The sequence below is a fragment of the Oratosquilla oratoria genome, chromosome 10 (genome assembly GCF_046742065.1).
Source record: "Oratosquilla oratoria isolate Oo_2021 chromosome 10, ASM4674206v1, whole genome shotgun sequence".
Classification (NCBI taxonomy): domain Eukaryota; kingdom Metazoa; phylum Arthropoda; class Malacostraca; order Stomatopoda; family Squillidae; genus Oratosquilla; species Oratosquilla oratoria.
The window spans coordinates 9,729,310-9,757,245 of NC_134786.1; the positions used below are offsets into that span (position 1 = coordinate 9,729,310).

The window sequence follows — 27,936 nt, forward strand, 5'->3', positions numbered from 1 at the left end:
AACATAAGGAATAATTGGGCGTTTAGGAAAGGTAAAAGGCGCTTGGATCAAATTTTTGTGGTAATTTCTGAGCCATTGCTCTAGTTTGTTCAAGTAGGCTTGGCTGTTCTCAGGTGCAATTTTGTGATTTTTATACTGGGTTGTTAGGTCATTACAGAGAGCGCATTGGAGTTAAGTTCTGGTTCAGGGGTTGGGAGATTGCTTACAAAGAAAATTAATTGCATATATGAAATTATTGCACTCTATTTTTGTCTTAGAAATTTGTTTTTTTGGGATACTGCACTCTTCCTGCTGGGAAGTTGGTTAACTGCCAACAGCCACCAAATTGACCCATAAGTCATTCAAGGTAAAAATAGTGTATTGTTCTTGGGGTATGGTGCAATCATCTCATAGATGACACTGAACACCTCATCTTGCACTGCCTCACCCAAGACATACCCAGACATTAACATAGTGATTCACACTTGACTTATGGATCACTCTGGCAACTGTTGCAAGTTATCTGGAAGCCATGAGTCTCCAGCAAGAGATATTGGTGGCAATGAATTTATTCTGCTGGTAGCCTGAGCATGAATCAGTCTTTTATGTGACATTGTTTCTGTTTTACTTCATTGTCATTTCTTTATTTTACAGAATTCTATGGCTTAGATGAGGCAATACTCATGAAAGCATTGAGATCACTTCAGTTGGCAGGCAAGGCAGAAATTATGGATTATGGTGATTCCCAGGGAGTCAAGTTCCTGTAATTAGATGTTCCTTGCTATACTTCAAGCCTATTTCATAGTGAGTTAGGTCACACAAGTGCTATGAAATTAAGATCTTTAGAGACAAAGGGAACATAATGTGTGAAAAATATCTGTATATGAGAAATATTGTATAATCTGCAATAACCAAGATAACCACTTCAGTCTGGGGACCATCCCTTAGCAGAATTAAATTGTTTGGCATTATTAAACAAAATTTGTCAAGTAACCTGAACAATAGGGAGAAAATGGGGGAAGATTCAGCACATTCTAGTCTGGGTGCTTACTGTCATCTCAAGAAAGTCATTTGGTATGAATCAGTAGATCTTTATGATATGCCTCTGTGATTTGTTTTAAGTATCGTCTCTTGCCGTAATCAGAGTTGGACAGTGCCTTGCATTTATTTGGTCTTGCATGGTGCAGTGCATCTTATAATCCAGCACGAAAGGCTGTTGAACCCCTTTGGGTGAGTGGCATTAAACAGATGTTGTTGTAGCTGATGAGACAGTTTTATTCACCTGTAGGATAAACTTGAGTGTCAGTCGTGCATGACCTCCATTTGTCCAGAGTTTGCCCTTCAGCTGGATAAAAGTCTCAGCAATATCAACAAAGTACGTCCATCTCTACGTTGCACAGGTTAAGTGCTGTACTACAGAAAACAGAATGCCTGGAATTTAGTTGCCTAGAGATTGTTTTGAAACTATTATTGCTTGTTTGTATGCTTATTATGTAACATCTATTGAATGAAAAGCTGCTAGTGTTCTTTGGATGGATGATGGTTTAGATTAAGAGTAATAAAAAACAAACGAGCAAACATTTGATTGCCAGTTTAAAATTGATATTTGGTATTCTATAGTCAGGCACTACCAGATTAATTTTTTTATATTATTGACTTGAACCCTGTTCATTAGGTGTGCGGTGATAATTTTTTAAAATTTTCTTGTCTTTTCTTTTGTCATATGAAGTGATCAAAAGGCAATAGCACCTGTGTTGCTTGATGCAGTAATCTGGGGGCCTAATGGTTAACTCATCAGTATTCCGTTATGCAATAGAATGTTTATAGTAACAGATTTTAATCTTAAAAATTCTGTTGTGTTTGAGGATATTCTGTTATTCAATATTTTTCAACACAGTTTACATTTTTCTTTCTTTTTTTTCTTTATTGCAACCCATAGTCATCTTTGTATTTATTTTATATTTTTGCCCAAAGTTGGATGAATGCTAAGATTGATTATGGAAAATGTTTTGAATATTGCTGTTGTAAATGAGGTGCATATTGAAGAGTTGTTTGCAGTATTTTTGTATCTGCTAGATTATGATTTTTTCTTCCCTTTTCCTTCTTTCTCTCCCTCCCTACCTTTCTTCCGTTGTGATGCTTATATGATGTGTATTTGATATGGTGATAGGGATGTCAGACTTCTGCTTCTGTCATTGCTTTAATCCTGTCAGCACAATGTCATTCTTGATCAACTCTATATCAGTCAGTACCAGAGAATGTTAAGTTACTGTCAGGTGGATTCTGAATTGAGAATCTGCTTGCTAACCAGTTAGAATTGTAGCAATGGCCAGAACAAAATAAGTAAATGTTGACATGTTAAAGGGGTTAAGGTAGGCTGAACCTCTACAAGCAATTTATATTGTTATTATTTTTATTATATCATTTTATTTTTTAATACAGCCAATAATAGATTAAAGTTGTAGATCACAATTTGACTCAATTTGGGCAGTAATAAAAGAATTAAACAACACTGTCTTATTTAAACATCTCACTGAAATTTCTTGTATTTTTTAAAACTGAGACATATCAGTTGAAAGATATATGCACATACATACACACATCAAAAGACCTTTCTCTCATATAAACATAATGACTTAATCAAAGCATAAACCCACCCCACATCTATCCAAAAAACCTATCTGTTGTCCCTCCCATCTTCTGTACCTCATAGATGAAGGATTATCCTGGACCTTTACCATACTGCATGGGTCAGAGGCAGTGCAGCAACAAAATAATACTTCCACAGCAGGGCCTGACAGCCAGTTTGTTTGCCTCTTAACACTTCAGTATATGGTGAACCCCCATCCACTCTAATCCACTCAAGAACTTTATAGAGCAAATAAGAATATCCTTCAGGCTGCATCCTTTCCTCATCCATTTTCAACCACTCTCCATTCACCCTTAATCTTCAAGACTTTCTCCTTGTGTGACATATGTTCCTCTTGCATCCAGTGCCCCCTTCACCTGGTCCATCCACCTTATTCTTAGTCTTTCCTTCAAGTTCACCCCATTCACTTCGTCTTTTTACACTTGTTTTGCTTGTATTTCTTCACTCATTCTCTCCATATACCCAAAGCATCACAGCATTCTTTGATCAGCCCAAACTGCCAATTTTCTTTCCACTCCTACTCTGCCTTGCCACAGTTCACACCATCCATCTGTGTAATCCCCACCATACTTCTTATTAGTTACACTAATAAGACCAAAACTGGAGCATGCAGCAATGATATGGACACCCAGTACTAAAAAGAATATGAAGAAATTAGAATACAATGAGCAACGACAAAGGTGGCACCAACTCTCTCCAAATTAACATACGAACAAAGATTGTCTAAGTTGGAACTACCAACTGTGGAACAAAGAAGAGAAAGAGATCTCCTGACTATTTACAGAATCATGAAAGGAATGGAAATCCTTGATAGGGATGATTGATTAAAATGGGACAATTGAAAAACCAGAGGACATGAAAAGAAACTCAAAAAGGATAACTAGAAGAGATCTGAAAAAATAGCTTCCCTCATAGAGTGCTGGATACCTGGAACAAATTAGATAAAGAAACAGTGTGTGCAAACACTATTCAAGATTTTAAGAAAAAGATTGATGCTTAAAGATACAAAGACGGGTTACCACGAGCATAGCTCCCTTCCCGTATAATACAACTAGGTAAATGTCTTAGGTTCTTCCTTTCTGCCTCCTTCACATTCTAAGTCTGCTCTATACAGTGCCATGGCCACAGTCCCTCCCTCGTACAATCTCTGTATTCATCCCGAGATAAAGATTTCTCTTGACATTTTTCATTCGCTCCATCCCTAGACATTTATTTGCCCTCCATTGATCCACAGTTCATCTCCACCTACAATGCCTACTACATGTAACCCCAAATACTCCGTCCTCTCATTCTTTGAATTTGCCTGTAGCCGACCACCAATGCCCTTTATACATCTCATCACTCTAACTTTGCCCATATTTACTTTTAGATTTCTCCTCTCACACACCCTCTCAAACTCTGAATCAATTGCTTCAGTCTATTCTTTAACTCTGCTACAAATGCAGTGTTCCAAAAACATCAACTGGCTCACCTACTTTCTTTCACTCTCATTTGACAACTCCAAACTTCACCTGAGCACCCTTGTGTCCTCCCTCATCACCCTATCCATATACACGTTGAACAACCATTGTGACATTATGCACCATAGCTTTGGTTTAAATTCTGGGTAACTGTCAGACACAGAGAGATATGCCATGAAAAAGGTTTGTGAATACTCTGTCCCTATCACTAACACATCATCAACTCTCAGTAGTCACTGTGGTCATATTATATCTCAAGTCAATTAAGATATTTTAAAAATGGATGCTTGCTGCCCAAGTGACCATTGTTACATGTGGCAAAGGTCAAGGTTATGATGATTCGAATCCTGTTTGGGGCAAGTTGAACTAAGGACATGGTTCATTAAATTCCATGCTACAAAGTCCACTGTAAGGGGCACTGTCCTAGCCTTCTGATAAGGGGCAGTTTGTGACGTAAAACCAAATCATCATCATCTTCATAAAAAATATTAACATAATTTTTACGTACACAGTCAATCCTATAATTTTTTAACTAAATGTCTTCCAGTTGAAGGTAACTGGCCATAAACATAGCACAAGTTTTCTTGTCAGGAAGACAAATAGTGAAAATGTTGAGCATGTCTTAACCCTCTTTAGCTGAACAAAGTACTGGGCATTAGCCAGAACAAAATTGGAAAAGTTAGCCAAGATAAACTTAGCCAAGCCCCCCACACATCTGAATCGGATTTTATAGTAAGGAAATCTAAATACATTGAAAGGGTTAACTTGATGTTGCAGTCTGAGAGCTTTGTCATACCAGAATGAGGATACCTGTATTAAAAGAGTTATAAGTCATGTTAATAAGTTGAAGAGATTATGAGTGTATGTATTTTAGTTATCTTAATTTGTACTTTCTTTGGGGGAACCTGAAGCTGTTGATTCGTGACTGCAGAGCAATATACTGATTCACATAGTAAAAGTGGAGAATGTTCCTTGACTACTCATAAGTACTCTACTTTGATTCTTCATGTGTGAAGTATTTTACCTGGAATATTTACAGGTGAAGTGCTCAATCAATCGATGCCTCGAATTTCACAAAGTGGAAAACCCGCAACCCCACAGTGGCTGGTAATGGTCCTCAGAACCTCCTACAGATCTCCCTGGGAAGAAGCTTTGGACTGTGTTGTGTCAGTGTGAGACTGTTTCCATGTCAGCAGCAGAAAATTTTAGGGAGAGGAGAGCAGCCGGCAGCTTTTAGCTCTCCATATATGAAAAAGTGCAAGAAATACAGATGAATTTTATAGAGACCTTTGGCCCACGCCAGAGACTGACTGTCATTTCCTTAGGGCTGCACCTCCTTATGGAGGTGAGGGGGTTGATGGGTTTTGAAAATTGGCAGCATTGTTGTCCAACTTGCATGACCACATGCAGGTACCTATCATTGGTCCCTGGTACCCATCAATGGTCCTGTTGGAGTACTGTATGCTCCCTTGCCAGTACCACAAATGGTGTCAGGCAATGTTATGGCTCTGGTTAACAGGGCCATTGAATATGCAGCACCACTGAAGAGTCAAAAGAAACTATGTACTATGATTGCTTGATAGTAGAAAAAAGGTGAACAATAATCATAAAATTGAATCCTAATACATAAACTTAAGTTGCATATTAATCTCCAAACACTGTATTCTAAAGTTGATCTGTACAGCTTAGCTTCTTGTTATAACATGACAATGTACATATAGGAAAAATTTAATGGAGGCCTTTAAAAAAAATATTATAATAAAAACAATTATATAGCAAGTAGGTGTATGTATTTCCAAATTGACATTGCATGTCCATTCTAATCATTAAAACTGGTTCTTTTATTTATTGTTCTTTGGTAACCCAATGGTATGATCAGATATGTGAATAATGAGAGGGATCATAGTATAGTGAAGTGACGGGGTTCAAATTAACTTCAGCTGTCAAGCTTTGCTGTGGAAATGTTTTGTCTTGCTGAACTGTATTTGATTCAGATAGTATGGTGATGAACAGGGCAATTGTTCATCCCCAAGGTGCTGAGGTGGGAGGAGTGGGTGAATGGGATTTTTTTCATGTGAGTGAGCTCGTGTATTGATTTGCCCATCCCATTACAAAAGGGGCGAGGACCATTGCTATAACCCATTGAAACCCTGGTGTCCCTCAGAACCTCATAAGAGTAGTATTAACAACAGCAAAAGTCTCAAAGGGTTATAAAATATAGATTGATTAAGATAGTTTTATAACATATTGAGACCAAATGGTCCCTTAGAACCGAATAGAATTGTCTAACTTTAGCTAGAACAAAATCCTTATAATTCACCTCTACCCCAACTCCTCCATTCCTTGCTACTTAAAACTCTTCACATCCCTCTTCTTTACAACAACTTACCTCCAACTCAATGTCACCCTTTCCCTTATATCTCATTACCTTTTTTTTTTTTGCCTACTTTATTTTCAGGCCATGGGTCGTCTGGAAGAGAGACCAGTGGTGATTGGTTGATTCTATCACATGCCCTCTCAAACTCTGTCACTAGCTGTCTTAGACCCTCCTCTGACTCAGCCACAAGAACACTGTCATCCATAAACAACAACTGATTCACTTTCCACTTCTCTCCACCCTCACTTCCATCTCCAAACTCCTTCCCATCACCCTTACATTCATCTCTTGTACCACCTCATCTATGTACACATTGAACAACCATGGTGACATTACACAACACTGACACAAACCCACCCTCACCTCAAACCACCCACTCTCCCCATTTCCTACATCAACACATGCATTACTACATTAATGATTACCCTCAACAATCTTCCATCCATCTGCAACACATCTCACAATGCTTTCCTGTTTACTCTATCATATGCCTTCTCCAGATCCATAAAAGCCCAAAAGACATCAGTACCTTTTGCCAAAAGATTCTCATATATTTGCCTTACCATGAAAATTTAATTCATGCAGCCTCTTTTCTAAAGCCAGACTATCCTTCCCCAACTACTCCTTTTTTGTTCCCCTCCTAATCCATTCAAGTAACACCCATATGCCTTACCAACCACGCTTAACAGACTGATCCTTCCAAAGCTGCTACATTCATATTTGTCTCTTTTTCATTTGTACAGTATGGTGGAACTATATATGCACTACTCCAGTTTACAGGCACATTCCTCATCCCCATAGGGACACATTAAACACTCGCTATCCAAACCACTGTAACTGTTACTCAATTCACAAGACATTCCACATGACACCCGCTGAACCTTGCTAGCTTTCATCACTTTCTTTGCTCAATATATTAATCTATTTGTTTTCCTACAGCCCTATCATTCTCCTCTCCCATCAAAGTCATTTTCCTTGCATCTTCCATTGCCACATCAAACCTTCCCTAACCTCCTCCACGTTCCAGAAATCCCCAAAATACTCTACCTATATTCCCCTCGCATTTATTTGTATTAGCATCAGTCTGTTTGCATTCTTTACCATTTCCTTTTTTGTATAATTAAATCCCATTCACTCTTAACTTCCTACCAAAAAATATTCTATTCTTTTCAAGTACTTCATCAGCTAATTGCCTCTGCCTCCTTCACCTTTAACAAGATCAAGCAACCAAACTAGTCCCTAGCTGGGTAGATAAACCATATGAGGAAAGACTAAAAACACTGATTCTGCCAACCTTGAAAGTTAAAAGAGAAAGAGGTGATATGATTACAATATTCAGGTCACTAAAGGGGATAGATTGCATTAAGGGTGAGGGGACTTTAAGAGGTCATGGGAAGAAATTAAGAAAGACCATGTCTAAAGGATGTAAAGAAATAGCTTAGATGATGATACAGCCCAAGCTTGAACAATACATGAATTCATATCTAAATATGATGAGAACAGTATTGAAGAAATGGGACTGCTTGGACAGACAGTCTAGGGAACAACAACAACAGTATTGAAGGATGAGGTGTCGGTTTGGCACCAGGTATGTTCTTATTGCAGTTGATGCCAAGATCCTGAAAAGGATGAAAGGTGAAAAGGATTATAAACTGCTACAGGAAGACCTAGATAAGGTTTATGATTGGGGCTATATAGAAGTGGAAGATAAAATTTAGTGGAAATAAAATGTCCTGGAAATGAACCAAAGCAATAAGAGGCCATTAAGAAGCAAGAGATGAATTCACCACAAAGACAAGGGAGAAGGATTTATGAGTTTTAATGAAAGATGATTTGATGCCAGTAATCCATATTAATAATTAAGATATTAATGGGAGGGACTTGTGACTTGCTAATGGGTATATATTATATGGCTGACATCTATATGGATAAGAATATGATGAAAAAATAACTGAAATCCTGATTCATCACAGACTGGAATATGCAGCAGCCATGTGGTCACTATATCAAAATAAATCTATAAGAATAAGAAAGAAAAAAATACAAAATCATTCCAGGACTACATAATATATATGATGAGAAACTAAAATAACTGGGACTTGCCACTATGGAAGAGCAAAGAGAGGTGATATGATAATGATATTTTGATCAGAAAAAGGAACAGAAAAAGTTGACAAGATTTGCTGATATGGGATGAAAGAATGAAGTCATAAAAACAAACATGAAGAAAGACGGTTGATAGACATTAGGCAGCATAGCACACAACATTTTTGTCAGTATTTCTTTTAATAAATACAGTACTGTATTTATATATATATTTTTTACTTATTTTCTCCGTCCTCTTGGGGAACTCAACATAGCTTTGTCACCAGCACCATGGCACCTTTGTTTAGTCACCCTTCCTTTACTAACGTTTTCTGTTGTTGTATATTAGAAAGAATACGATAGACTTGCAAATAAAATAATTATTTCTCACATAAGTATAATAGAAAATTGCACAGAGTTATTCAGGTACTCGTCGTGAAGTAACAACAATATAATATAAAAAAATGACAAACAAAAACGCTAACTACAAGGAACCGCTAAGCTTTCAACTTCCTGTACTGTGAGTATTCCAAAAGTTGTGTTTGAAAGTGACAGTTTCACATCGTATGGAATCTCTGAACAAAAATTGTGCAGCTCTTTGAAAGCCTGAATCCCAGTACACATGAACAAGTTAAGGTAAAACGAGGTTGTATATATTAATATATATGCTAAATTTAACACTATGTGTTGATACTGTGCTAGCTTGCTCACAGGTGTAAACACAAAAAAAAATCAAAATATAAGTATGGAGTCTGATGCTAGCGACATCGGATCAGAACAACTACAGTATAACGCAAGAATAGATATCATGTGTTGCAATAACCAATGGGTTAAAATGGTTAGAAACCACTAAATAATAATAATAATAATAATAAAAACACACGCTTGATATGAAATGAGTGGGACACACCCGAATGTTATTCAAAATCTTTCCCTAACAGTTCAGCTACAGCGTGGCTAACGAAAGTCGTCGATACTCTTCGCTTAATTTTCTGGTTTTAATGTTTATAGTTATAATTATACTAACGACCCACTTTCGGGGAAGAATAGACGAAAGTAAAAAGATCCGTATATTTCGATCACTATCTGTGATCCTCTTCAGCAGATGTGATGAAGAGGATCACAGATAGTGATCGAAATATAACGGATCTTTTTACTTTCGCCTATTCTTCTCCGAAAGTGGGCCATTAGTATAATTTTACCATAGTGCAACGACATTAGTTTATTGTTATAGTTATAACTTTCTATTTCTAGTAGAAAATTTACACACACACACACACACACACACACACACACACACACACACACACACACACACTTTCAACGAACGGACGGCTTGACGAACGCTCTGAAGAAAAGTGCAGATTGTGGATACCAACGCAAAGAGAAGTGCCTTTTTGTATTTGCAGGGGGGGGGGGAATTGCTCGTGAGGTAGTGGGAAAGTAAGGAAAGAGGAGAGGGGGAGGGATTACTGGGGAAATGGAAGGTAATGAGGATGTGGAGGACTTGGCCCAGGCAGACGGGCGGAAGGTCAACATGAAACGACCACCGGATGACGAAATGGCAAATAAAAATGTAAAGATTAGAAGTATAGAGAGGAGAAATACAGTAGAAAGTGACGAGAATATGTTCCAGGGATTTAAAGAGGGTGGGGGGGACACAACCCCCCCCAGACTGATAAGACTAGAGGAGAGAGTTGATAAGGTGATCGAGGACTTGGAACGTAAGTTAGGTAATGTAGGCTCCATTCTCCAAAGAATTGAAAGATTGGAACAACTAGAGAAGGCTAACAGAAACTTAACTGAAGAAGTAGAGGACCTAAAAAGACAGTTAGGAAATGTAAAGGAGGAGAATGAGAAATTGAAGAAGAATAGTAATGAAAACAGTGAGAAAATAGCTACAGAAGCTAAAAATTGGAGAATAACTCAAGAAGGGAATAAGGTTTCATTCACTGACATAGTCAAACAGCAATTGAAAGAACATAATGAAGACTCAGTTATTAAAGTGATGAGACAGAAGGAGAATATAGTAAGAGAATTAGCTGACAAAAAGAAATGTATAATTATATTAGGAATGGAAGAGAAACATAACCCAGATAGAACCGCAAGAATCAAGGAGGAAAATGAAAGGGTAAGCAGTTTATTAAAATTAGTCCAGGAAGATGAACCAGAAATTATAAAGGAAATTGAGGAAAAATTCAGACTCGGAAAATATAGTACAGATAAGACCAGACCAATTAAGATTAAATTCAGGTCACAAACAACGGCAGAGAAAATTCTATCCAAGACAGGGAAACTAGCAACAAATGATCAATATAAAAAGGTATGGATAAAAAGAGAAATGAATAAGGAGGAAAGAGAGGCAGAAAAGCAGAAAAGAATTGAAGCTAAGGCAAAAAACGAGGAAAGAACGGAGTCAGAGAAAGAGAGATTCTATTGGAGAGTAGTGAACATGAAAATAAAGCAGTTCGACATACTAAAGAAAAACATAAGGGAAACAGAGAACACAATGGAAGTGGCAGAAAACTAAGAGTGTCTTACACAAATATAGATGGATTGATAACAGGATTGAATGAACTGAATGATTATTTGAAAGAAAAAGAACCGGACATAATGGGAATTGTAGAAACAAAATTAAAAGGCCCACTACCACCCAACAGTGTAGGACATGATACATACAATTATTGGATTAGAAACAGAGAGAAAAAACAAGGGGGTGGAGTTATGTTCCTGACAAAGAAGGATATAAACGTGAAAGGTGTCATATATGGAAAGAATACAGTAGAGATGATTATGATAGAAGTGGAAGACCGAGATAAGAAGAGCAGAAAATTTGTGATCAACTATGTGCCTCCGAAAACAGCCTCATGGGAGGAGAATGAACATAAAAGTATGTTAGAGGACACAAAGATAGCATTAACTAAAATAATGGAAGACGGAGGAAGAATAGTTATGATGGGCGACTTTAATTGCAAAGAAATCTGCTGGGAAGAAATGACAGTAAAGAGTGGTGATGACTCATGGGGAAATGCTCTACTTGAGATGATTACTGACCATTCAATGACACAATGGATACAAGAGAACACTAGGTATAGAAATGAAGAAGAACCATCGAGGCTAGACTTAATAATTACATCTGAACCTAGAATAGTGGACAAGATTGAATATAAAACACCAATAGGTAAAAGTGACCACATATTGATTGAACTGGAACTTAATGAAGAAAAATATATGAAAAGAAATGAACAATATAGAAAAGGAAGAATGATGTATGAAAAAACAAACTTTGATAAAATAAGAGAATTCTTCCAACAAGAAAACTGGGAAGAAATATACAAAGAAGAAACATCAGTGGAAGAGAAATGGAATATTTTGACAAAAATTTACAAAGAAGGAGTGGAAAAGTATGTCCCAAGACAAAAACAAGAAAAAGAATATGTAAAATGCTGGTACAACAAAAGTTGTAGGGAGTTAAAAGACAAAAGAGACAAAGCCTGGACCGGATGGAAAAAAGACAGAAGACCTGAAAAATGGAAAATATATACTGGTTATAGAAATGAATATGTACAAAAGTGCAGAGAGGAAAAAAGAAAATATGAAAAAGATGTTATAGAAAAGTGTAAAGATCAACCAAAACTATTCTACAGATTTGTAAACAATAAACTGAAAAACAAACAAGACTTGGAGAAATTAAGACAAGGGGGAGTTGAATACACTGAGGAAATGGAAATGGCAGAAATTATGAACAAACATTTTAAATCAGTGTTTACAAGGGAAAATATACAACCTGAAGAGATTGAGTGGAAGGAAAAAGTCCCCCCTATGGAAGAAATAGAAGTAACGAAGAATGAAATATTGACACACTTGGGTAATTTTGATGTCAGAAAATCGCATGGGCCAGATGAAATAGCAAACTGGATTCTGAAAGAATGTAGGAATGAACTGGCAGACAAAATACATAGCATAATAAGCAGTTCCTTAAAAGAAGGAAAAGTTCCAGAAGATTGGAAAAAAGCAAATATAGTACCTATATATAAAGGAGGAAATAAAGAAGAACCTACCAACTATAGACCAGTCTCTCTAACAAGTACAATAGCAAAAATATGTGAAAGAATTATCAAAAGTAGATGGGTAAAATACTTGGAAAAAAACAACGTACTAAATCCAAGGCAATTTGGATTCAGACAAGGACGATCATGCGTCACCAATTTAATATGTTTCTATTCAAGGCTAATAGATATAATACAAGAAAGAGATGGATGGGCTGATTGTGCATTTCTAGACCTAAAAAAAGCTTTTGACAAAGTACCACATAAGAAGTTGCTTAAGAAATTAGAATATGAAGGAGGAATACAAGGTAAATTGCTAAATTGGATGGAAGACTTTTTGCAAGAAAGAAAAATGCGAGTAGTGATAAGAGATCAGCACTCAAAATGGAATGAAGTAATAAGCGGTGTCCCGCAGGGAACAGTTCTGGCCCCAATAATGTTTGCTATATATATTAATGATATGGATGAAGGAATTGAAAGCTATATGAGCTTCTTTGCAGATGATGCAAAATTACTGAAAAGAGTGAAAACTGAAGAAGATTGTGAATCACTACAGAGAGATCTAAATAAAGTACAAGAATGGAGTAGGAAGTGGGAGATGGAGTTCAATACAAAAAAGTGTAGTATAATGGAATTTGGAAAAAGCAAAAACAGAATAACAGGATCATATAATTTGGGAGAAGAAGGAATAAAAAGAGTAGAAAATGAGAGGGACCTGGGAGTCATTGTTATGAATAATATGTCACCTGAGAAACATATAAATAAGATTTTTGGAGAAACTTATAATTTAATAAGAACAATCAAAGTGGCATTTACATACCTGGATGAAGAAATGGTGAGGAAAATCCTAATCACCCTGATAAGACCAAGATTGGAATATGCAGCAACGATATGGTCACCAAGTACAAAAAAATGTATAAAAAAACTTGAAAGAATACAAAGAGCAATTACTAAACTGGCACCAACACTCTCAAAACTATCATATGAAGAGAGACTACAAAAACTTAAACTACAGACACTAGAGCAAAGAAGAGAGAGAGGAGATTTGATAGCTATTTACAGAATCATGAAAGGCATAGAAATTACTGATAGAGAGAATCTGATAAAATGGGATGACAGAAATACAAGAGGACACGGAAAGAAAATAAAAAAAGACAACTATAGAAGAGATTTGAAAAAGAACAGCTTTCCTCACAGAGCAATAGACAGTTGGAACAAGTTAGATGAGAAAGTGGTGTGTGCAAAAACAATACATGAATTTAAAAATAGTTTAGATAAAATGAGATATGAAGACGGGACCTTACGAGCATAGCTCCCCTTCCCGTAAAATACAACTAGGTAAATACAACTAGGTAAATACACACACACACACACACGCAGTCTCAACAGAGACTGCAGCAGATCCGAGGTGAACACACACACACACACACACACACACACACACACACACACACACACACACACACACACACACACACACACACACACACACACACACACACACACACACACCCGGCCCGGTGGCGGATTGGTAAGGCACTGGCCTCACAAGCCGGAGAACCGGGGTTCGATTCCCCGGCCGGGCGGAGACAAGTTGGGTTTGTCTCCTTTCACGTGTAGCCCCTGTTCACCTAGCAGCGAGTAGGTACGGGACGTTAGTCAAGGAGTTGTGACCTTGCAGTACCGGTGTGTGGAGTGTGAGTGGTCTCAGACCTACCCAGAGATCTGCTAATAATGAGCTCTGAGCTCACTGCCGTAGGGTGGTGTCTGGCTGTCTCGAAAAGAGGCTGCAGCATATCCGAGGTGAATACACACACACACACACACACACACACACACACACACACACACACACACACACGCATATATATATATGTATATATATATGTATATATATATATATATATATATATGTATGTATATATATATATATGTACATATATTATATATATATATATGTACATATATTATATATATATATATATATATATATATATGTATATATATATACAGTATATATAAGAGGACTACAGAGAGTAGTCGAAATGTACAGTTTCTCTGTACTTTCCGTTATTATTTCTCCGATAGTGGGTTAACAGTGATCTTTTACAAATGTGTTATAACATACTAGTTTCCAATATATATATATATATATATATATATATATATATATATATATATGTATATATATATATGTATATATATGTATATACATGTATATATATATATAAATATGTATATATATATATATATATATATATATATATTTCGATTGGACCGATGGTAACAACCAATAACCCGATAGAGTAATTGACTACTGCATGGCGTTTCTTGATCGTACAAAATAAACCTTTGAAAATAACTTTCGTTTATATCACCAAGATGGCCGACTTCCGTTTTGATGACGTCACGAGAAGAGGTTCCACAAAATTGAATGACACTAGTAATATCTCGTCTCACTTTGCTTGAAGTCGACCACCACCTGATTCGTTTTGAGTCGAACGCAATAAGTATATTTTATCCCTTTGCAGAAAGGGCTTGATCTCCCAGACTAGGTGTAATATATATTTCATTCAGACTTCCGCCCAGCTGTTTTTCTTATTTGTGGGCAACTCATTCAGTAGTGAATAATTAATCACACGCACTCCCCCACGTGCACCTTAACTTACACTCTCTGGAAAGACGCAGAGTGCGGGGTGATCTAATAGAGGTGTTCAAGTGGATCAAAGGCATTAACAAGGGTAATGCAAACAAGGTCATCATATTAAAACAACAAGGCAAGACTCGCAGTAATGGAATTGAGTCGGACAAATTTAGATTTAAGAAGGAAATAGACAAGAATTGGTTTACTAATAGGGTGATCAACGAATGGAATAGACTTAGTAACCATGTAGTGAGCGCTGAAACTATCAGTTGTTTTAAGAAACGGTTAGATAACTTTATGGATGGGGATGACAGGTGGTGATGGATATGGAGCTGCCTTGTGTAGGCCTTATGGTCTCTTGCAGTCCCCTTCATTCTTATGTTCTTATGTTAAGAAGACCATGCATGATGGGTGTACTTCGTTTTGGCTTGAGGAGTGTGAAATACGAAGACAACGAATGTCCTTTTGCCTAAAATTATATCTGTTCCTCTGATAAGTCTATATCTGATTTCTTTTATCTTAACTGGCCAGTTTGATAATCATCCCAACTAAACAAACGCGAAGTGCCTTCAAACGCATGGAAACTTTCCAGTTATTAATCGCACATTTTACACTTCTCAGGATGATCAAAAGTGACTTTTTTCGCATAATCTCTTTTTGTTGATATTCCTTGTCTGTTTAATTCTTTTACCTGCGTAGAGTGCTTCTTTCGACCTGGTTAGGTAAAATTTTTCGTGAAAGGGATTCAGAAATTAGCAACTTTAAAGGGTCACATAATATATTAATTAAAAAAAATTAGTACCTAAAATAACAAAAAAATTCTTAAAGAATAATCAATCTTTGTTCATTAATATTCTAAATTGGAAATTTTACATATCATTAAAAAAAAGACTAAGTTTAAAGAAAAAAATATGCGGGGCACAAGAAGAAATTATTAGTCTTTATTCATTAAAATTCTAAAGTAGAAACTTCACATGTATCACATTTATTTAAAAAAAAAGTGACTCAGTTAAAACAAAAAAATATTGGCGGACTACATGAAAATCTTTGATGGCCCCAAGTTTGTCCACCTCTGCTCTTAGACTGAATTAAAAAGCCACAATTAATACGAAGCAAAGAGTGTCGATAATCAAGATTGGGCTTAGATCTTTCCGCTACGCCCAGGGCGAGTCTCCCGCGGCGGAACCAGATCAAATGTACATAGTCCTGAGGAGTAAAGGGAACTGTTAACAACAGTCCTCTTTAGTTTATTTGATTTTTCAGCGTTAATTATGCCAGTACTCGATTTCTATTTCTTAATATTCATAAAAGGTAAGTCTTTATGGAAACCGGACACTGCATTTAGTATGATTTTCATATTTCGGCTTTAACGACTGCTTCGCCGTCTCTCTCTCCTTCTCTCTCTCTCTCTCTCTCTCTCTCTCTCTCTCTCTCTCTCTCTCTCTCTCTCTCTCTCTCTCTCCTGTAATTTATCCACCCGCGTTATTCCTCTCTTTATCTCTCTCTCTCTCTCTCTCTCTCTCACACACACACACACACACACACACACACACACACACACACACACACACACACACACACACACACACACACACACACACACACACACGACTCAATGGTGCAGTGGTAGCGTTCGCGGCCGCCACTACGGCGGTCCGGGTTCGAATCCCGCCCAGGGCTGAAATAATTTCAGTGTCGCTGCACTGCGAGTCGTTACTCCAACTCTTGTGGGCGGGGAGTTGTGTGTATGTGTGCGTATAAGGTTACAGCATTAGCCATAGATCGGTCATACATGAGCTCCGAGCTCTCTCCCGGGAGGGTAATAGCTGTTGATCACGAGTCCAACACCTGATCCAAGACCATGGTGAATCACACACACAAACACTCCACATAACTCAGATTTGTCTTTTGTTTACGTCTGTCCACAGAATCGCAATATGCTATATTTAATACCTGTCACTTTAATCACTTGTGTCAACTTATCAATCATTTGATAAGGTGCAGCGCGGTGGATCGCTCTCGTATAACACGGCTCCAACAGGTTTTTAATCAGAGAACTTGTACAGATTATAATCAGTCAGCCATTCAATTCCTCTCCTCCTTCTCCTCCTCCTTCTTCTTCTTCTTCTTCTTGTTCTCCTTCTTTTTCTTATTCTTCTTTTTCTCCTTTTTCTCCTTTTTCTTCTTTTTCTCCTTGTTCTTCTTGTTCTTCTTCTCCTTCTTCTTCTTCTTCTTCTTTTTTCTTCTTTTTCTCCTTCTTCTTCTTTTTCTCCTTGCTCTTCTTGTTCTTCTTCTCCTTCTTCTTCTTCTTCTTCTTCTTCTTTTTTCTTCTTTTTCTCCTTTTTCTTCTTCTTCTTCTTTTTCTTCTTCTTTTTCTCCTTTTTCTTCTTCTTCTTCTTCTTCTTCTTCTCCTGCTCCTCCTCCTCCTCCTTCATCTCCTTCTTCTCCTCCTCCTCCTTCTCCTTCTTTTTCTTCTCCTCCTCCCCCTCCTCCTTCTTCTCATCCTCCTCCTTCTTCTCCTTCTTCTCCTTCTTCTCCTCCTTTTTCTTCTTCTTCTTCTTCTTCTTTCTTCTTCTTCTTTCTTCTTCTTTCTTCTTCTTCTTCTTCTTCTTCTTCTTCTTCTTCTTCTTTCTTCTTCTTTCTTCTTCTTCTTCTTCTTCTTCTTCTTCGAGGTTTGCGGGGCTGTCTCTCGCCCGGACCTCATCTCCTTACCAAATTTCTTCTCTGACCAGATCACGGAGAGAAGGGACTAATGCAGGCCGCAAAACCGTTTTGTTCAACACAGTAAAATGAATACACAACAGATAAAAACAACCAAAATATATATTTACCAATACACAAAATACAGAATGACCGAAAATTATGGACATCAAACATATTCATTTACCAAAAAAGTTTTAGGATGACGGAGTGCCAGCCCGTCGGGGTTGCACTTCCAGATGGTAATGAAGGGTATTGATAGGGATTGGGGACAGATGGGGGAGATGACCATCTCCGATGTCCTCCTCGAAGGACCACACGAGAGTGTATGATTAAATTGTTTATTACATCTATTTCTGCTTCCGTTTTCTTTTCACGAAAGGCTGGATCACTTGGCGAGTCCGGAGCTCCGAGCGCTTAACTCTCGCCTCCAAGAATGCGTCGCCACGATGGAGAACAAGGCGCTAATCGCCAACAAAGAAGCAGACAAAGCTAAGGAGGAGGTACGAGTTTTTGTCTCTTTAGCAAACACTTCGAGTAAATTTATTTGTGGTAGAGTTGAACTGTAATTGGAGGTACGGATGTCGACAACGTACGCAGGTTTTGTCTCTTTAGCAAATACTTCGAGTAAATTTATTTATGGTAGAGTTGAACTGTAATTGGAAGAGATATGGATGTCGACAACGTACCAAGGTTTTGTTTCTTTAGCAAATAATTCAAATAGAAATTGCTAATGGTAGAGACGGTTTTTGCCTCTAGCAAACCCTTCAAACAGAATTTTATGGTAGAGATGAACTATAATTGGAAGAAATGCGAATGTTATAATAGAGATTATTTGTGGTAGAGATGAGGTAGGAGGAGGTACGGATGTCGGTAATGTACGCAGGTTTTGTCTATTTAACAAATACTTCAAATAAAAATTATTTATGGCAGAGACGAACTGTAATTGGAAGAGTTACGGAGTTTTGTCTCTTTAGTAAGTACTTCAAATAGGTATGATTCATGGAAGATGAATTGTAATTGGAAGACATGGATGTCGACAGCGCACACAGGTTTTGTCTCTAGCAAATGCTTCGAATATAGATGACTTTTAGAGGAGGCGAGCTTTGACATTGTTTTATTTTATTTATTCATTTATTTGTTTTTCATTTTTTATTCTATTTATTTATTTATTTATTATTATTATTATTATTTTTCTTTTGCAGGACAGGAACCTCAGGTATGCAGGGATGGTGAGGGAGTTCGCCGAGGAGGACAGGAAAGCAGCTAGTCTGGACGAGTCAAACAGGCGTTTGCAAGCCCAGCAGTTACACGCCGTAAGTGCTGAGGAATGGACGGTGGGAGGACGGGGCGAAAGAAACCTTAAAAGATTCGCGGGTTGGGTCGGTCTCGAGCCAGCGAAAATATTTGTACTCGAGTTGCGTTTCGTGATGGTTGTGCGGATTAACCCAAGGGCGTATGATGCTCCTTTAAAGGAACACAAAAATCCCTGATTTCATTAGACGTAAGTTATGATTACAAACTTCATTTCCTTTCGTTAATATGTAACCAGAGGAAATTAAGTTACATGTCAGCGAAAGAAGATGAAGTTTGCACGCATAACTTACATGTAACGGAGTTTGAAAAGTAATTTTCTGTGTTCCTCTAAAGGAGCGTTATGCGCTCATGCGATAATCGTCTTAAGCGAGGTCATTCTGCTAAAGTCCTCTGTCATTATCCAATTGGGTCAGAGAGAGAAAAGATAGAATAAAATAGAATAAATAAATAAAACAATAATTGTAAAATTTTCAAGTTTCTCCAATATTCAGTTTCTACCCGACATAACCCGTAACGTAGACATGGAGGATGGGGTGGGGTGGGGGGGAACGTGTCTCACCAATAAAACTTATGCCTTACCAGCATCAAACTCTGCTTTCCAAATTCTCTGTGTGAAGTCAGCACACCATGAAGAAAAGGACATAGAATCATAAATAATAACATGTGTTATAAGCATATTAGGACCAATGAACTGTAAATAATTACAATTATATATGAAATTCCGCCGCAAAGTGTACTTACGAAGTATTTTTTGTAGACTAATGTTTTGTTGTTTGCAGCCAATCGTTGCTGAATGCACCAAAAACATATGAAGACCAAACTATCTTTACAAATTTCATTCCGTTTCTTTTGTTGCGTTAGGCTGCTAGTTACAGTGGTATATGAAGAATATCTAATGTAATGAATTACTGCTCATAACTTTGTATGCCACACACACATACACACACACACACACACACACACACACACACACACACACACACACATACACACACACACACACACACACACACACACACACATAAATTACTCCTCATAATTTTGTATGCTAGATTGTTTTCACCTCCTCATACATTGTTCATTGGTATCAATAATGTATACCAAGGCTTTATTCAAAACAGCGTCTCATAAGCTGGGGTGCTGAAATTAATTCTAGATGGGGTTGCAGGGAAGCGATGCTTACATACACTTTTTTCATCCTTCTAGTAATAAGATGTTAATCACGGGGTGCTGGACTGCTTAGACATGACTACAGGGGTTGCTGCAAGGGTCGGAAAATGTTGGGAAACGCTGATTTCGTGGTTGGAGCTTGATGACCTCCACCAGGAAAGCAAGTATGCCCCCACTCCTACTAAATGAACTCTTATCTTCGTCATTGGGCGCACCCTTCCATTAGGCTTACATGCATACATATACCAGGGGCTTTTTCCCCCTTACAAGGGAGGTAGCCAAAAGTCAGACACAACTCCGCTCCCACCCATTCTATCCCTTCACCCACTCCACTCCCATTCACCTTCCCTCCCTCTCTCTTTTCTTGGCTCCTACTGGATGCCGGGTCATCCCTGCATCTTACCCACTGCCCTGGGCAAGATGCACTTGTCACTAATGAAACCCATGCCCTCAATATACAGGACCTCGAGGATCAGGCTGCTCTCGAGGACGTGCGGGACCGAGCCTCGGCAGCACTCCATGTGGTGCAGGACCTGTACCAGGACTCCAGCCCCGACGTGGTCGAACTCGAGAGGGAGAGAGAACAGTGAGTACGAAACCTTCCTTCCGGTCTTCTCTGAACGAGACACCCTTAACGTATGAAAATCCATGTGAACAAGTTGCATAAACACGTCAAAGGAATTATGGACTGGAAGTGAAGCGTTTATTCCTGACGTTTCGTCTATCGACTTTCTCAAAGGAATGAGCATACTGGATCGTGCAGAGTTTATATACACACTTGCTGGCTCAAGGGGGTATATGAGCGTACAACGCTCTCTCAGCGGCCCAATCAGAACATAGCGTTGTACGCTCGTATACCCCCTTGAGCCACCAAGTGTATATATAAACTCTGCACGATCCAGTATGCTCATTCCTCTGAGAAAGTCAATAGACGAAACGTCAGGAATAAACGCTTCACTTCCAGTCCATCTTTCCTTTGCCGTGTTTATTCAACCTTAACCCATTTCTACCTGGTAACCCTGGCCTGTGATCACCCTAATCCCTTTGAATGCAACTCTCGGGCCACGAATAGATTTACCTTGGTCATTACTTGTGTAGGCGGATGGAGGGATGGCCCGTCATCCACGAGGAGCTGAGATGGGAGGGGGAGGAAAGTGTGGTGGACGGGAGTGAAATAGGTGGGAATAGGTACGTGCCTCTGACATAGTCACCTCCCTTATAAAGGGGAAAAGGTCCTTGGTATATAGATAGGTTATTTATAAGAGGAGCGACTACCTCCAAAGGCCATTAGACCTTATGAAAGACGTTCCTTCCTCCTCCTCCAGAAGTAAGAGGGCGAAGCAAGAGCGGCAGCGGCAAGAGAAGCGGGTTCTTCTCCTCCAGGAACGCATGAAGGACCTCGAGCTGGAGAAGTCGCGTTTCGTCGACGCCAACAAATCAAGGCAAGTAAACCCCCCTGGACCCAAGTTATCCTTCGTGTGTGTGTGTGTGTGTGTGTGTGTGTGTGTGTGTGTGTCCGTTTGTACCCTGTCTGTCACAATGTCTTGGCGCCCCTAAGTCCCATCTTTCTTTCGTGGTTTTACTTTCGTTAAGTACTTTTATTACTCTCTACTTTCCTTCCACCAGTGTCTATGCAACTTACGATTGTCACTCACAGTTTTAGTCGGTAGGCCCCATGCCTCCGAAGAAATAGATTATTCAAGTTATAGGTCATTTGTATATTGCACAGTCACTTCAATCGAGGTAAATTAAATTTTTGACGATTTTTCTTGATTTTCTTCTTCAAATTATTACAACTTGCTTTTCTAAGTTACACTCAAGGAACCCTGTCAAGGACTCAATTTAGATCCTAGGTCAGTTCTGCAGTGACGTCATGATTTCTTTGGTCCAATGATCATTAACTTTCTATTTGAGAACCTCACCTACAGGCGTGATTTTACAATTGTGAACCAATTGAATTTTCTCCTCCAGCCTTTCTCCAATCAGATCCGCCGGTACAAGTCCGCATGCAATATTGTTTACACAAGCAATCTCGAATTCACTGCACACTGACTTAAGTTACATCATCAAAAGCAAAATTGATATACAACAATAAAATCAGGTCCCCAGACACTAGTTTATAGACAACGCTGAGAGCCTTCTCGCCTTCGAATTGTTGTTTACCAAACAACCGATCCAATAATAAAAGTTAAACTCTCACTATGTACACGTCTTTCTACCTCACTTGTCTACCTATATCTATGAGCCTCTTACAGTCCGTGATATTCATTCTTGTGAGGTGAAAGTAAATTACAACATTAACAGTCCGGTGACCGAGCGCCAGTCCTCAGGCCAGCACCTCCGGGACACGGTGAAGGTGTTGATAGATTTTAGATACAGGTATTGAGAGAATTTGTATATATATATATATATATATATATATATATATATATATATATATATATATATATATATAAATCAATTTGATCTTGGTGTCATCACGACATGGGCTCAAACGGACCACGCACTAGTATGCTTACCTCCCCATGTCTCCTCTATGTATCTCCTCTTAGTATAAGTTGACCCACCCTTTGTAAAAATCCCTTTTTTGTTTTTATTGTTATTTTATTTGTTGATTTGTTTATTATTATCATTATTATTATTATTATTATTATTATTATTATTATTATTATCATTATCATCATTATTATCATTATTATCATCATCATCATTATTACTATTATTGTCTTTATTATTATTTCATCAAATTATATATCTCTTTACTGAAAGACACGCCTCTCCCAAAAGAGCGTAATGAATCAAGCCTTTAGTGGCGGGCTAGTGGCCCGCTCATCTGTTATACAGATGTACATTAAAAAAGAAAAAAAAAAAAAAAAAAAAAAAAAAAAAAAAAAAAAAAAAAATATATATATATATATATATATATATATATATATATATATATATATATATATATATAACCACGCTGAAGAGGATCACAGTTAGTGACCGAAATATGCGTATCTTCATCTTTCTTTTCTCCGATAGTGGGATATTCAATCTATATATATTTTATTTATTTTTCCATTTATTAATTTAACTTTTTTCCAATATCCACTACATTAGAACTGTATTGTTCTTCCCGTACCCAGAGACCAGGAGCAGTATCTTGTCCAGAAGGACCTGGAGAAGGAGATTGCCCAGCAGCAGCAGGAGATAGCGAGGCTCCAACGAAATCTCCTGGAGCATTCCATGGTCTCCGAGTTGGCGCAGGCGCAAGTAAGGCCTAGACAAAGCTAAAACTCGTCTAATAGTCCGACCACTACTACTGTCACCGGAACCACTGTTACCACCACCACCACCACCACTACTACTACTACTACTACTACTACTACTACTACTACTATTTTAAACGACCTCCATCCTCGTGGAACTGTGTGGTGAAAGCAGTCAGGATCTGTCTCCCACAGACACAGTTCATTGGCCCCTCTCTCGCCAATGACTGTGGTCGACTACCCTTTTATATTTTGTATTACTCAATCTTAATTAAGCCTAATACAGGAGCTCATTTATCCGACTTTCTACCACCACTACTACTGCTACTCCTGCTACTACTACTACTACTGCTACTACTACTACTACTACTACTACTCACGCATCTATATATTATGGTGTACATTGTACTTTTTATTAACCTGTGGTTCATAAAACCTCATAAAAGAATAATTCCATGCACTGTATACACACTCAGTATATCTAGTGTGTGATTCACCATGGTCTCGGATCACGTGTTGGACTCGTGATCGGCATCTATTACCCTCCCGGATGAGAGCTCAGAGCTCGTATATGACCGATCTATGGGTAATGCTGTGACCTTACATGCACACACACACACCCAACTCCCTGCCCACGAGAATTGGAGTAACGACTCGCAGCGCAGTGATAATGAAAGTATTTCAGCCCTGGGCGGGATTAGAACTCGAACCGTTGTAGCAGCAGTTGCAAACACTACCACTGCACTGTCGAGTCGAGTCGAGTCGATTCGTGTAGGTAGAGTGGTGTATGCGTGCGTCCGTTTGTATGTTTGTTTGATCTTAATAAGTTTACCTCGTGATTTTGATGCATAATTTTTTTCCTATTTTACTTAGAAATCCAAGTTGAAAATACAATTTTGGTTAGTCAAATTTGCTTGTGATTTTGTTTTGGAAATTAAACACATCGACATTTTATAGTGATTGTGGTGTGGGTTCTTACGGGGGTGGGGATATAAACTATTATTTTTTTTTTCAATCTGTGTACTTGGTGATGAAGAGCCTATATGAAATAATGCATTCGCTCTAATTCTCTTTTCAGAATGTGAAAAATACGGTCACCGACTTGAGGCTGGAAATTGATGTGATGGAAAAGATGGCCACTGATCAGAAGAAACATGAAGAAGATGTAGAGGCAGAACGCGTGGCAAAAGCCAAACAAGTCAGTGACTGGGACGATCAGAATCTGTAAGTATTTACCAGATTGTTTACATCTGTTAATGCAACAGATCGTAGAGCAGCGTTTCCCAACATCTTCCGACCATAGTACCCCCTGTTGTCATATCTAAGCAGTCCAGCACCCCTGTCTTGTTATTAGAAGGATAAAAGAAAGTGAAGTGTACTGCTCAATTATTGATTTTCTTGATTCCTTGGAACTGAAACAAATTGACAATATTGTTTGTAGAAGAAGTAAGAACACCCTAGAAAAATAAAATGGTACGGAAAAAGTCAAATATGCACAACTAGGTGATTAATGATACATATATCAATGTGATTTTTGTGTGCATCACTTCCCGGCACCCCCAGGTTGGGAAACGCTGTCGTTGAGGAATCAGATCCCCTTGACGTAGTTTTAACTCTTTTTTTAATCCCCGCTCAGGCAGAAGAGAGAGCTTGAAGAGACCAGAGAAAGAAAGGAGCAAGAATATGCGGATATTGTAAGTAAAAGACGTTTACTAACTGGACTGTGTTGCTGTGTGAGTGCTAGGGATTATTATGTCCTACCTCGCACAGGTTCTGTCCCCTAAGTTAGCAAGAGCTGGCTGGAGAATGACAAATCATCTCGTAGCTGCACTGGGGTAATTTAGCAAAGGTCTATCTATCTATCTATTTATCTATGTACCATTTTTCCTCCCATACAAGGGAGGTAGCCAAGTCAAAAGGCATGTACTCACTCCCACCCATTCCACTCCCATTCCTTCACCCTTTCCTCCCTTCTCATCTTAGCTCCTTGTGGATGACGGGTCATCCCTCTATCCCGCCTTCTGCCCCCCTGGGTCAGAAGCAATGCAGCAAAGTATTTTATCGAAGGTATGAGAGATCATATGTCACTGAGAGAGGTGTCATCGATTGTTAAGGAGAGATGGAAGGAAGGAAGACAGTAGAAAGGAAGGAGGATTGAAGTTGAAAATGGACCAGCATTACATTATGATGGTGACAAGCCTTCAAGTTTATAAAGGATAGTATGTGACTCAGGGCCGTAAGGGTGCCACGGGAGAATTCCCGATTAATAGTGAGAAGAAAGTTAATGACATTGGGTAATTATTTTTTTACCCTCCGTGAATCTGTTTTGTTTATTCCTGTTGTATTGTCGAAGATGGGCCGAAATTTTCGCGAATCTGTTGGGTACAGCCAACTGAGCATTATATTCATAAGATGTATTCGTAGAATATGTATAAATACAGTTGACTGCTACCACAAAGCCAGTAGCTTCACTAAAGACGAGTTCATATATCTGCATATCATTTCCAAAGGCACGTACTAATTACGGTATAATTATGTGATAATATATATCAAGTTTAATAAGCGATGATTTGTTATCATGTACTCTTATCTCTGGGCTATCAGCTCCTTCGTGTTATGGCCGAAGAAGCCCGGCTGGAGGACCTGACAACGGCGGCCCGACGCAGGAGGCAGCTCCTCCATCGAACTCAGGTCGAGGAGTTCGTGAAGGAGAGGAGGGCGATCATGGAAGCCAGAAGAACGATCGAGGATCAAACTTGGGATCGTTTGGATGAGTACGACCGCCTGAGGTGGGTTCTTGGACTCAAGCTGTCAGGAACTTTGCACTTATTATTTATTTGCTTGTTTATTATTATTTTTTTTATTTAACGCAGTGGTTCCCAACCTTTTCTGGCTTGAGGCAGGCACCCTTGCCAAGCCTTTCAGAAGTCCCTGACACCCTTATTAAAAAATCTAAATTCTAGTTTGTCAGTATTTTGATGATTCAACATCAGTGTAACAAAATTTTGTCCCTGGATAATATGAAAACACTCATCTTTACACTGATGCTGCTTTAGGGAACAAAAATAGATGACAGAGAGAGTCGGTAATACGAAAATTATTTTTGCCCTCAATTTTGGCGGCATCCTCAGTTGATCTCACGGCACTCTTTGGTGCCGCGGCACAGCGGTTGGGAATCACTGATCTATCTGTTCATATGATTATATACAGTGGTGTGTGTGTGTGTGTTTTCCTTTGGTTGGTTTCGCTGTTGGGGCGTACACGCTTCCGCTTGTTTTTTTTTTTTTTTTGCAGGAGCGACTTGAGTGTTGAACGAGAGAAGTCACTGCTTTTGAGTCACCTACCACAGCTTCTGCCCTTCCTGCCACCGCATTTGCTGGCTCGCCTCGCCCAGCTGTAGAACTGAACAGCGACGATTCTGCCATATGTAGCAGATGCAAGTATGCAGTTGAACAAAGCCAAAATCTACTCGACATTTTTGATAACCGAGTTTGCCCTTTTAAAGGGTCATCATCACGCAGGGCTTCCACGGACTTCATCAGCACCGACCGTTGAGAATTCGTTTGAGTAAAAACGACTTCGGTTACAATGATCTATTTTTCGAATCTCCAAATACAATAATATCTTTCCGAATGATGAACTAAGGGATTGTAAACATTTACGAATGTTAGACATACTCTTGAAATGTTCTTAGAGAAGTCTAGATTTCTGTAATCGAAGTTATATTCTAGTTATTCAAATGGAGGTTGGAGGTAGGATATCGGAGGAAAAATAACCCAACATGATAACCTCTTTAGCAATGGATGTTGCACGGCACATATTTGGCACAAATAAGAATAAAGTACCAAATGAAAATCATGATGATGTCCTTCATTCCACAATCCTTCCGCCCCAACCTCAACGAATCATTCCCGTCCAATGCTTCTTCTCTGTACCACTTGCGTTTCCCTGTCCCAAGAGAAACAAAGCAAATACCGGATCAACGAATTCGCAAACTCGTCTTATTTCGCTTTCCTGTGTAGGCTTAAAAAAAAAAAAAAAAAAAAATCGAATATATGACCATGGTTTGCGTTTCCGCACCGAGGATTATTTGGAACAAAAAAATCTGTAAGGTTTTCTTGCCATCTGCAATGCGTAGACAGTTTTAGGCACCTTAACTCACACTTTCTCCAGAAAGACGAAGACGAATGGTGGGATGATTGGGGTCAAAATCCAATCTTTTTCAGCAACCACAAGCGATCGAGCTTAAAC

At 38.6% G+C, this 27,936-nt stretch overlaps 2 protein-coding genes across 3 annotated transcripts in view; both read left to right on the forward strand.

Moving 5' to 3' along the window:
- The window catches only part of Vps25 (vacuolar protein sorting 25), a 39,809-nt gene extending 33,941 nt beyond the window's left edge, over positions 1-5,868 (forward strand). The window contains exons 6-7 of one of the 2 annotated variants that reach the window (XM_076191452.1): positions 634-783; positions 5,129-5,868. In XM_076191452.1, the coding sequence (XP_076047567.1) occupies positions 634-746 (113 nt within the window). In that variant the 3' untranslated portion in view covers positions 747-783; positions 5,129-5,868. Of the gene's footprint in view, positions 1-633; positions 2,490-5,128 lie in introns of those variants that run through there. The other variant, XM_076191453.1, reaches the window with a different exon arrangement.
- Positions 5,869-9,073: 3,205 nt separating this feature from the next.
- On the forward strand, positions 9,074-27,514 carry LOC143028978 (uncharacterized). The gene is made up of 10 exons (XM_076191327.1): positions 9,074-9,187; positions 18,327-18,447; positions 19,150-19,260; positions 20,893-21,017; positions 21,757-21,873; positions 23,563-23,689; positions 24,764-24,909; positions 25,322-25,379; positions 26,290-26,474; positions 26,980-27,514. Exons 1-10 carry the CDS (start codon positions 9,174-9,176, stop codon positions 27,083-27,085), a joined length of 1,110 nt encoding a protein of 369 aa, XP_076047442.1. The 5' UTR covers positions 9,074-9,173; the 3' UTR covers positions 27,086-27,514.
- Positions 27,515-27,936: the final 422 nt, after the last annotated feature.